Source organism: Hippoglossus stenolepis, chromosome 17, assembly GCF_022539355.2.
Source record: "Hippoglossus stenolepis isolate QCI-W04-F060 chromosome 17, HSTE1.2, whole genome shotgun sequence".
NCBI lineage: Eukaryota > Metazoa > Chordata > Actinopteri > Pleuronectiformes > Pleuronectidae > Hippoglossus > Hippoglossus stenolepis.
The window spans coordinates 1,171,933-1,183,494 of record NC_061499.1 but is presented as its reverse complement, the minus strand read 5'-3'; the positions used below and the strand labels follow the sequence as shown (position 1 = coordinate 1,183,494).

At 41.8% G+C, this 11,562-nt stretch overlaps 2 protein-coding genes across 2 annotated transcripts in view; one reads left to right on the top strand and one right to left on the bottom strand.

The window, feature by feature from the left end:
- The first annotated feature begins 288 nt into the window (after positions 1-288).
- On the top strand, positions 289-3,370 carry psmb8a (proteasome 20S subunit beta 8A). Its single transcript, XM_035182685.2, has 6 exons — positions 289-708; positions 983-1,124; positions 1,456-1,567; positions 1,800-1,929; positions 2,335-2,539; positions 2,829-3,370. The coding sequence occupies exons 1-6, from the start codon at positions 559-561 to the stop codon at positions 2,915-2,917; spliced, it is 828 nt and encodes a 275-aa protein (XP_035038576.2). The 5' UTR covers positions 289-558; the 3' UTR covers positions 2,918-3,370.
- A 2,941-nt stretch (positions 3,371-6,311) lies between these two features.
- The window catches only part of LOC124851125 (major histocompatibility complex class I-related gene protein), a 33,223-nt gene continuing 27,972 nt past the window's right edge, over positions 6,312-11,562 (bottom strand). The window contains 6 exon segments of the mRNA XM_047344069.1: positions 6,312-6,425; positions 6,804-6,888; positions 7,436-7,453; positions 7,802-7,903; positions 9,054-9,356; positions 11,256-11,304. Of these exon segments, the coding sequence (XP_047200025.1) occupies positions 6,809-6,888; positions 7,436-7,453; positions 7,802-7,903; positions 9,054-9,356; positions 11,256-11,304 (552 nt within the window). The 3' untranslated portion in view covers positions 6,312-6,425; positions 6,804-6,808.

The following is an 11,562-nucleotide window of genomic DNA, read 5'->3' as shown; positions in this document are numbered from 1 at the left end:
AAACTTTACACAATTAAATGTGAATGTGAAATCTGAACTATATATATATATATATATATATATGTACATGCTCAATGTTCTCTAATAATGGTGTAGTTTACCAGGTCGTGATGGTAAATTGATGCACATTGTTATGTACTCATGTACTACTGATAAATAAGTCAGCTGACTTCCCATAACCTCAGTGCTGCATTCCTGCCTAGAGACAGATGATGAGAAAATACCACGCTTTCCTATTGGTTCGTGCTTTGGCTCGATTTTGTTCTTTTATTCCAGATTATTTTTCATTCTAACCGATTAACTATTTGATTAAACAGACATACATGCACTTGATTAGTTATCGAAGCTTGGACACAGTTCTGTGTCTCACATAGTTATTTTATATTTTGTGAGACGACGCCACAGAAATTCTAAAAACTTTCACTTTCGGATTCATTGTTACGCACAAGGAAATTATTCTTGACACGTTGTCAGGCGCCTTCATTATTTCGGAAGTTTTAAGCATCTTCACGATAGAAATACATAGAACATATTTTTCATTTTCCACTTAAATACACGATGGCTCTTCTGGACGTAAGTGGTTTTAATCGTTACTCTGAACTGCGCCGTCAGATTCTTCCAGCGGGACAGACACATCTCGTGGACCGAACCAACCACTACAGCTTTGGGACCAAAACTCCAGAGTTCGCTTTACCTCTGGGTGTAGACGTGAGTACCAGGATGTTTGTGATGAAGTTATTAAACTGAATCCTGTCCGGTAAACCTGCCACAAGCGTGACGCGTCAGAAGCCCCAGACATTTTACGCGTCTCTTGTTTTCACTGTGTCTGTTTCAAATCATGCATTTATCTTAATCATCATGGGCTATTAGCAACATATTACGATATGAAATGTATATTCCACTCTCATGTTCTTTGACACACACACACGCGCACACACACTGTGGCATTACTCATGCGCCTTTCTTTCTGGTTCCTTTCCAGCCCTCAGCGTTTCTCAAGTCCTGCAACCAGGAAGCAGGTGTGTGTATTGACCTGAACCACGGTACCACCACCTTGGCCTTCAAGTTCAAACATGGAGTCATCGTGGCTGTGGACTCCAGAGCCTCAGCTGGACGTTACTTAGGTGAATACACACATCTGAAGAAGCATGAAAGCTAGAATCACCTTCCTGTGGTTTTATGCCTCCACTAACCAGTGCAGTTTCAGTCTACTTCCTCATGACATCCTTGTAACCTTTGACCCAGGACACTCGGCATCTATGGTCCAGTCTGTAGTCATATTGCCCAGTCACCATCATATCCAAAATACTTATTCATCAACTAAAGCTCTTCAGGAGGAGATTTGAACTGTAAAACTTTACTGCTAAATGACAAGTTTAACTGTGGTGCTGTCATCTTGATTCACTCTTGGTCACTAATCGTTTCCCTTTTCCAAAATGTGTCATGGCCTCGCAGCTTCCAACGATGTCAACAAGGTCATAGAGATCAACCCCTACCTGCTGGGCACCATGTCGGGCAGCGCTGCAGACTGTCAGTACTGGGAGAGACTCCTGGCTAAAGAATGCAGGTCCGTCATGCAGTTCTTTGAAAACACACATAGACTATATTAATATATAAGATAAAATTAGATTTTATTAATCCCAAAGGAAATTCTTGTGCTAGCTTGCTCCAAGATATCCGAAGAGATCACATAATCCCAATATACACAGGTTTTTTAAGGAGAGTGTAAAATAGGCTGATTTATCAATTGATTTTGTAAATAATTTATCTGTACTTTCTTTTATTATTCCTTCATCCAGACTGTACAGGCTAAGGAACAACCACAGGATCTCTGTGGCTGCTGCCTCCAAGCTGCTGTCCAACATGATGCTGGGTTACAGAGGCATGGGCCTCTCTATGGGGAGCATGATCTGTGGATGGGACAAAGAGGTGAGCTGTCGACGTTTTTGTCTCACAATCATCACAGTATTTATCTGGTAATCCCACTGACAAACAAACAAACAAACAAACAAACAAACAAACAAACAATCAAGCCAACTGACAGAGGGGTAAAAACCTAACCTACTTTGTGAAGGTAAATATTCACTTGATATCCATATGCCTCTTGGTTCTGAACCACCCACTGACAGTGTAAATCTAGATATATAATCATGAAGGAGCCAGTTATACATTCCTAAAATATAAAATTTTAATGATATCATTTTTTTGCAATGTGCTTATTGTTATTTCTCTTTCTTGAAGCCCTTGTATTGTTTTCTCAGAATCTAGTGGACTGGTAAAATACTGTAAGCAGCTTGTGTTTGGGTAATAATGGATAACTGTGCTGCTCTCCAGGGCCCTGGTCTGTACTATGTGGATGATAATGGGACGCGTCTGTCAGCCAGCATGTTCTCTACCGGCTGTGGGAACATGTACGCCTATGGCATAATTGACAGCGGTTACAGGGAAGACATGACGGTAGAGGAGGCGTATGAGCTGGGTCGTCGAGGCATCACTCACGCTACGCACAGGGACGCCTACTCCGGTGGAGTGGTGAACAGTGAGTATGCTCTGAGAACCTTTGTTTTTCACTTTTAGCATTGTTGAGTTATTTAAGGCTTTCAGCTGAAGGGACATTTTTGTCCATCAGTTCGTACAATAATTTCTTCAATCAGTGACGTTATGGTCGAAACTGATATGTCATTTCCTGTCAGCCATTATCAAAGACAGCGTTAACCTGTGTGTGTGTGTGTGTGTGTGTGTGTGTGTGTGTGTGTGTGTGTGTGTGTGTGTGTGTGTGTGTGTGTGTGTGTGTGTGTGTGTGTGTGTGTGTGTGTGTATGTGTGCAGTGTACCACATGCGAGAGGACGGATGGATCAAGGTGTGTAAAGAAGACGTGTCCGAGCTGATCCATCGCTACAGGAAGGGAATGTTCTGAACTTGACCCCGAAACAAAGATCAACCTCAACAGTCCCAAAACGGTCCAATCATAGGTTTGATATTTTTAAAATGATGTAACTTTATAAATTTGATTAAGAGATGAGACTTTATTGTGGGAGTTTGTGGGTAATGTAGTGTGTGGTCGAGATGATCTCAATGATTTTTAATAAATTAGATGTCAGTAAATTTAGATGTAACTGGGTCAGACCTTTGTTTCGTTATTGTTCTTCACATCATGTAATGTGGGTCCTGAACATGTTGATGCTGTAGCTCTTCAAGTTTCCATGTAGTATGTGTGAACTATATTGACTGTAAATAAAGATGGACGACATGACTGCTCCCAAAACTGAAGCCAAATCATCTGGATCGCCCCCTGCTGGCTGGCTGGGGTGTAGTTCACAAACCCCGCCTCCTGTATGTCAAAATCCACATTAAAGAAATGTTTCTAAAAGATTGTTTCTGTCATTTTAAGTTGTTTTGAGTTGAAGATTGATGTACGTTCAAGTGTTCATGTTTCTGGTAAGTTAGGTTTTTTAATTTGATATTTGACGATATAACAACATGACCGACTCATGATTGATAAAGCGTATGTTGGGAATTGTGTCTTGAATTCTATAAATGTTTTATTTCTACATTGAGTAGTGAAAGTAAATATTTATATCACCTGATAATTACAGGAGGATCTAAAGAAATACTACGACAAACTGGACGTGCAAAACCTCTGCAAAAAAAAATCCACCTTAAACCTGAGACTTCCACATCGTGACACCGATAACTGTCGAGGACACGGTTATATCAGTTCATGTAAAAAGTTTGTACTTGTTCATTGGTTGGTAATGCAGCAGCTGTGATGTCATCTGTTGCCGTGCAGAACTCCGGCCTGCAGGTTTGGCCCATGGGTCCCACAGCACATTACATCAAGTTGAGTCCAAGCAGCCTAAAAACTAATTCCTTCACAGTTCCGATGTCATCAGTTTCCGGGCAGATTTCAGTTTTCCCAGGAAGAAGCAAAGCACCGCTCTGATCTGAGTGAGTGTGAGCGAGAGATCAGTGGATCTGCTCATGTCTGATAATGAAAACACACTCAATCACAAAGTGGTTTTACACACGACTACAAAAACAACTGTATAATAATAATAATGAGATTATTAAAGACAGAAGCAAATCAAACATGAGAATTTCCTTCATAATAAAACCACCACAATCATTTTCTTGTCATGTGTAAAATGTCTTTGTCATTTTCCTGTTGAGAGTCACAGGTTTGACCAATTAGCGTTTTCCTTTCTGCTCTTACCGGTCAAATCCACATTAGTTTATTCTCTGGGACAATAATGAACATTTGAACTTTCACAGATGTGTTGAACTTTTCTACACGTTGAATCACAAAGAGGCAGAAATCCCAGAGAAGATCAGAGACTTTATTAAAAACAGAAGTACAAAGGGAATGAAACAGCAAAGCATCTTAATTTTACATTTATCTATAAAAACCCAACACAAGAAGAAAAATTGATTTTTCTACACTGTAAAAATGAAAACTTGAAATTGTGTTACTGCGATTTCTAAATATAATCAACAGAGAATATTTAATGGATTTGTAAACGTATTTGCTTCAACTAACTTTGCTAAGTTAAATTTGTAAAGTTGCTGAAGTTATGTTGGCAAAACACAAAATGGTACGTTTGTGATATGACACGTCTCATGTCTCACCAGGGGAAACGTGACCTAACGTCATGAAGGTGAGTGTTTAGGTTGAATACAGGACAGAAATTCTGGTTCTGCAGCTGCATATTTTGGCGGCTGTGGCTCAGGAGGTAGACCGGATCGTCCACTAACCAGAGGGGCACAGGTTCGATCCCCAGCTACTCCAGTCCGCATGCCCAAGTGTCCATAAGCAAGACACAGAACGCTAAAACTACCCCTGACAGCTTCGTGGACAATGTGTGTGATTGACGTGTGACAGAACAAACACTGTATGAGTGAATGTGACTGAGTGAGTACGGTAAAGTGTCTGAGTGGTCAACAAGACGATATCAATGTATTCAAATGTTCATATGGAGAACGTCACTGCTCAGGGTGATCAACTTCACGTCTGCATGTGGAATAAACTGCTTGAATCCTCTGGAGCCTGACGAGCAGGGACACTAGAACTCGCAGCTTTGAGAAAATGTGAAGTTTTTAAACTTACGAAAGATAAGTTCAGTAATTTTGCGCTGTTCGAACCTTTTCATTTTTGCAGTGTAAATGTTAACAAGGCTAAAACAGAAAAGTCCCTTGTCCCTAAAAACTAACAGGAAAATTAACAACATTTCATATGAGATACTTAAAACATCCCACAACCCTTTTATAATCTCCACTAAAATGAACTTTAAAGGTTAAGAACACAGCAAAGCATGAATATAACCAAACAAAAAAAATCAAGCAACTCTGGATTAATTCATTTCTTGTTCAGGCCAAATTAGAAATAAAATCAAATCAGAATATTTAACTGGAAAGCAAATTTTGTACTGATGCTCGTGTTGTGTGTCCGTGTGTGACAACAACTCATTATTGTGTGTAATTTGATGTTACTTTGTATAAATCATGAATCAGTGTATTTCCTGGAAAATTAAATTGAATCATTAACTGGATGATTTGTGTCTGAGTCGAATTATCAAGATGATTCACCACAGTGATAATGAACAACTTTGTGAAACTGTCAAAGTGACCTGCAGTAATCTGAGCAGCGACAGACAAAGAGCTGCTGCTGGACTCACAAAGAGCCGTTCTCCTGTTTGTTCAAAGCTCAGTGAAGCTCGACCGTCTGCAGAACCACAACTAGAGAATCAGCTGTTGTCGTCCCGATCAACAAAGTCACTCACGTTACGAGTCCCAGCCAGCTGCTACAGAGCCTGTCGCCTGTTTATTTGAATTCTATTAACATTGATTGTATCACTTGTCCAAATCCCACCAGATTCAACACTGCACTTCCTTGGGCCCTTAACAACACACAGGTCAAGTGTGAAGCTGATAAAATGAACGGTTCTCGAGATACGTGAGTCACATACCAACAGATTTATGGAATCATGAGACAGATTATATTTCCAGACCCTAAGATGAGGATGTGTGGGTGTCTATATATGTATATTTAGATTTGTATTATTTAAATGATTTTACAAGGATGCCCCAACACCAGGAATATAAAACTGTAACTAAGATGATCTTTAAATTAACTGCATGTGAACAGTGTTGTGATACTTTCATTGTTTTTGAAAATGTGTTTTACTTCACTCCAGGTAAAGAAAAAGTAATAATCCTCATTTGATTTACCAATATTTAAACAAACATTTATCAGAGGGAGGTTTACATTTCTTATTTTTAACTAAAAGATAAAATTTAATCAACGCCACCATGGGGTATTTCAATCAATGTCTGACCCTGAATATCAGTTTATGATTTGAGTGATGAATAATCAATGAGTTCCCAGCGTAAGAGGGAGACTGTGGTGACACTGCTTCTCGTCCATCAACCTGAAGAGAGAAAAAAGAAATAAAAATGAAATGTTCAGTTCCACAAAGCCACGTATTTTATGTATTTACAGTATTGAGACCTAATATTTCCATGATTCTCTCAGTGAAATTAAAGTTTCATCAGAAAAAACACACTGATCTTAAATTGATAAGCCCTAAATATTGGGTATATTAACATTTGAATTGTTATGTCACTGCTGATATTTGAGTTTTAATTCAACATTTAATCTGTCCTATTAACGTGAAGGTTTCTGATCTGTGCCTTGCTCTCAGCAGATTTTTTATTTGGAATTAAAACAGAGGTTTTACACATGATCACACATATGTTACTTTGCACTTAGTTTGAGGCAGTTTTGTTTAACAGATGAAGCAACTCACTGTGTTCAGGAGGACGTCTCCCTTGGAGAATTAGGACCTCGTTCACCTGATCTCAGCGGCTGTGAGGCACCTGGATCTGTTCCAGCTGTGAGGTCAGAAACACATCGTTAGTCCATCCTCCTCTGAACAGACACTTTTATTACAAACAACCAACACTGCAGGGAACCGTCCTGAAAACTCTCTTCAGCACAAAATGAACCCTATCTAATCTACAGAGGGTTTACTAGAGTCCTGCACTGGGTCAGGTTCCTGTGGGGAGCCTCATATCCACTGAAATAAATATGGGCAGTAGTGTAGACAAGGCCTGAGTGAACATTTGTGGAAATTTTGAAGAAATTCCCTCAAGGCATTCCTGAGATATCGTGTTCACTAGATGGGGACGAACGGATGAACAGCCTGAAAACATAACGCCTCCCTGACTGTCGCGGTGTGACCAGTAGTGGACCAGTACAAAGTGGACCAGTACAAAGTGGACCAGTACAAAGTGGACCAGTACAAAGTGGACCAAAGAGGTGTTGGGGGTGTTTTATAAAACTGGACATGTTAGTACTTTCAGCTGCTGTGCAAACGTGACGTGATGTCCTCATAAAGCATGTTAGTATAAAAAGAATAGAAGTAGAAGTTTTACTTACGAAGTGAAGTACATTGGGCTGAAATAAAAAGAAAATACAAATGATTTCAGTTATTACAGTAAAAACACAAACTGAATTGTGTCATGTTTTTCTCGAGTGGCGATCCTCCTCAAACGATCGGCAACATACTGTCACTTCTTATCGTTTGTGTGCTGGACGCTGTGTGCAGAGCTTTTTATAAACAGTCTGTGGTGCAGAGGGAAGTTAGAAAACTTTGTGTGAACCCTGCAGCTCTTGAAACAGATGTTGGTGTGTGAGGAACTGAAGTTTGTTTCATGAGGTTTGATCTGAACGAGCATTAATTAGAAAGTCTAAAATCAAAACACCAGAAAAATATTGGACAAAGCTTCTGTGTTGGTCTCTCACCTTTCTTCTTCCTGTACACGATGAGTCCAATGACAGCGCTGACGACAGCGAGAGCGACCACTGCAGCGATGATGATGATGGTGGTCACGTCGGTGGGCTTCTCTGTTGAGCGGAATAAAAAAACAAAGCATCACAACCTGAACAGATGAAGCAGGTTGGACGACAAGAATCTCCCTGAACCACAATCCTGTCCTGAGACACAACAAACACACACAGACACTAAACGTGTGAGTTTGTCCTGCTGTTGTTTCTACTTTCAGTTTTCTTCTGTACATAATGACTGTATCTGTGCTTATTCACGCTGGTTTGTCTTAAACTTTACTTCCAGTAACTAAATCATTTCATGGACTCATCTTCTACAACAGAGCAGCAGTCGAGTCTTAACAGTGACTATAATGTTCACATGTTGAAATCATAGACTAATGGAAATAAACACAGACGACACGTCTCCACTTCCTCCCACATTCCAGAAATGAAGCTAAAATATCCTGGATACGAACGCCGCCATCTTGCACATTTGGACTCTGTGCAGTAGTGAACGGAGGAATGGAGCCAGTAACGCGGTCCCCCGATACACATGCTCTGTCAATCATGAGCAGTCAATCATGAGCTGTCAATCATGACATTTCACCCTGTTTTTATAGCATCAATCAGCGACCGAGGCGCTTTGGCTTCACTTCTGAGGAGCCGTCATGTCGTCCATCTTTATTTATAGTCAATGGATGAAATGGTTATAAACTGCCTGAAGAAATGTCCCTAAATGTCTGTTGTTACTCGAGGTAAAGAGCAAGAGATTTGTTTTTTTTTTCTGCTTCATTAATTCTGAAGAATAAAAGTTTTCATATCAAACATCCACCCTGATCCCAGTGTGTCTGTGAAAGGCTCACATCTGACCAATGATAAATCAGTCTGGCTCTAGTTGAGACCTGAAGAAACACTTCATGGAATAAAATCATACAATCATACAAGTCAATTTAAACATTTATAAATGTGTAAATCTCATTGATCAATGATAATAATAATAGTAATAAAATCCTCAGACACTGTTGCAGACACATTGAAACTAACTTAATTTTCAGGGTCACATGATGATGAAGGGGGCACATGCACTGGTTTAACACTGATCTAAATTTATTCATATACATTGATGAAAGAAAACTTCTCCTGCTACACATCAGCAAACATGACCTGCAGGACTGTTGTTGTAGATGAAATGTGAGTTTCTCAGCGTCACCACTGGTTCAAGTCTCACCTCTGTTGGACTCGACTGAGTCTTTGTCCAGTTTGGTGACGATGTCCTCCTTCACACCAGAGATCTGGAACACACAGTCGTACCTCCTCCAGTCTTCAGGGGAGATGGATGAAACCTTCAGGTCAGCGCTCATCTGGAAGGTCCCGTCATGGTTGGGGAGGACCTCTCCGAGGTCCACGTCCTCATGAAGCTCCTCCCCGTCTTTCCTCCAGAACAACATGACGCTGTCGGGGAAGAAACCTGTAGCGTGGCAGCTGACTGGAGAGGAGGGAGACTTCTGGAGGAGAGAAATCCTGGGAAGCTCTGGGGAGGAAAAAGAAAGACAGTTTATGGGTTATTATAATGTATTGCAAACTAATAACATCATTCCTGTTTGATTCCATTTATTTAGCATTAGTCATGTCTGTTAATATACGAGACAAGTGAACAAACTGAGATGTGAGTGAGAGACAGAGGCTGAAGCGATGCAAAGACACTGGGGTGGACGATATGACGAAAAAGTGATATCACAGTATTTATGAAGTAAACGTCCTGTAGTGGACAGGTCCTGATCACTTCTGATTAATGTTGGTATTTTTTGTTAAAGTGCAAAGTGAGTGCAGGGCGGTCGGGCAGTGAGGAGGAGGACACTCCGGCTGGGTCTCAATTCAGGCGGCATCTCAGAGGACCGGTCTAATCCATTCATCAGTGACTCCAAGTGAACTGTGCCAGATGTAATGAGTTTCCTAGGACAGTGCATATGTCACATTCACAGTAACATGAGGTCACTGTGACCTTGACCTTTGACCTCCAGGCACCAAAATCTAATCAATAACCAATCAATCTTTGAGTCCATGTGAAAGTTTGTACCAAATCTGAATCTGATCTTACGATATCATGTTAAAAAAAACATAAACATACTTTGTGCGGCTACCGTGACCTTGACCTTTTGACCTTTGTCCACCAAAATGTATTAAGTTCATTTGTGAGTCAAAGTGAATGTTTGCACCAAATTTGAAGAAATTCCTTCAAGCTGATGTTAAGATATCACATTCAAGAAAAACCTATTGTTTGAGGCCACAGTGACCTTGACCTTTGACCTTTGGCTATTAAAATCAAGTGAGTTAATCCTTGAGTCAAAGTGAATGTTTGCACCAAATTTGAGGAGATTCCCTCAAAGCATTCTGGAGATATCGTGTTCAGAGCAATGGGACGGACGACCCGAGAGCATGATGTGGCCACTAGGTGTCTCCAGAGCGGAGGAGAGAGAGAGAGAGAGACAGAGAGAGAGGAGGGAGAGACAGAGAGGAGGAGAGAGAGAGAGAGAGAGAGAGAGAGAGGAGGGAGAGACAGAGAGGAGGGAGAGAGAGAGAGAGAGAGAGAGAGAGAGAGACAGAGAGAGAGAGAGGAGGGAGAGACAGAGAGGAGGGAGAGAGAGAGAGAGAGACAGAGAGAGAGAGGAGGGAGAGACAGAGAGGAGGAGAGACAGAGAGGAGGGAGAGACAGAGAGGGAGGGAGAGAGAGAGAGAGAGAGAGAGACAGAGAGAGAGAGAGAGAGAGAAGAGAGGAGGGAGAGACAGAGAGAGAGGGAGAGAGAGAGAGAGAGAGAGACAGAGAGAGAGAGACAGAGAGGAGGGAGAGAGAGAGAGAGAGAGAGAGAGAGAGAGAGAGAGACAGAGAGGAGGGAGAGACAGAGAGGAGGGAGAGACAGAGAGAGAGAGAGAGGAGGGAGAGACAGAGAGGAGGGAGAGACAGAGAGAGAGGGAGAGAGAGAGAGAGAGAGAGAGAGACAGAGAGGAGGGAGAGACAGAGAGGAGGGAGAGACAGAGACAGAGAGAGAGGAGGGAGAGACAGAGAGGAGGAGAGACAGAGAGAGGGAGAGAGAGAGAGAGAGAGACAGAGAGAGAGAGAGAGAGAGACAGAGAGGAGGGAGAGAGAGAGAGAGAGAGAGAGAGAGAGAGAGACAGAGGGAGAGACAGAGAGGAGGGAGAGACAGAGAGAGAGAGAGAGAGGGAGGGAGAGACAGAGGAGGGAGAGAGAGACAGAGAGAGAGAGAGAGAGGAGGGAGAGACAGAGAGGAGGGAGAGAGAGACAGAGAGAGAGAGGAGGGAGAGACAGAGAGGAGGGAGAGAGAGAGAGAGAGAGAGAGAGAGAGAGAGAGAGAGAGAGAGAGAGAGAGGGAACATTGTTGATGGAGGTTCTGTGATGTCACCCTGTTCTCACCAGAGAGCCTCCCCTGCTCCAGGTGCTTCTTCAGCCAGGCAGGACACAGCTGAGGAGGTTGTTCTACTGGGATTAGCGAGCAGAGCTATCCTGATCCCACTTCAGTTTACAGGGGATGACACTCTGTGATGTTGGATTCACGTCTCTGTCTCCCATGTCCTATGATATGAAGTCTTCCATCATAACCATACTGCTCATAACCTTAATCCTCCAGTCTCATCGGTCCCATTCATATCCAGACATCTGCTGGGCAATGAAGACTCTGAGAGAGAGACAGAGACATGAGCTGTTATCACACACAGAGAGA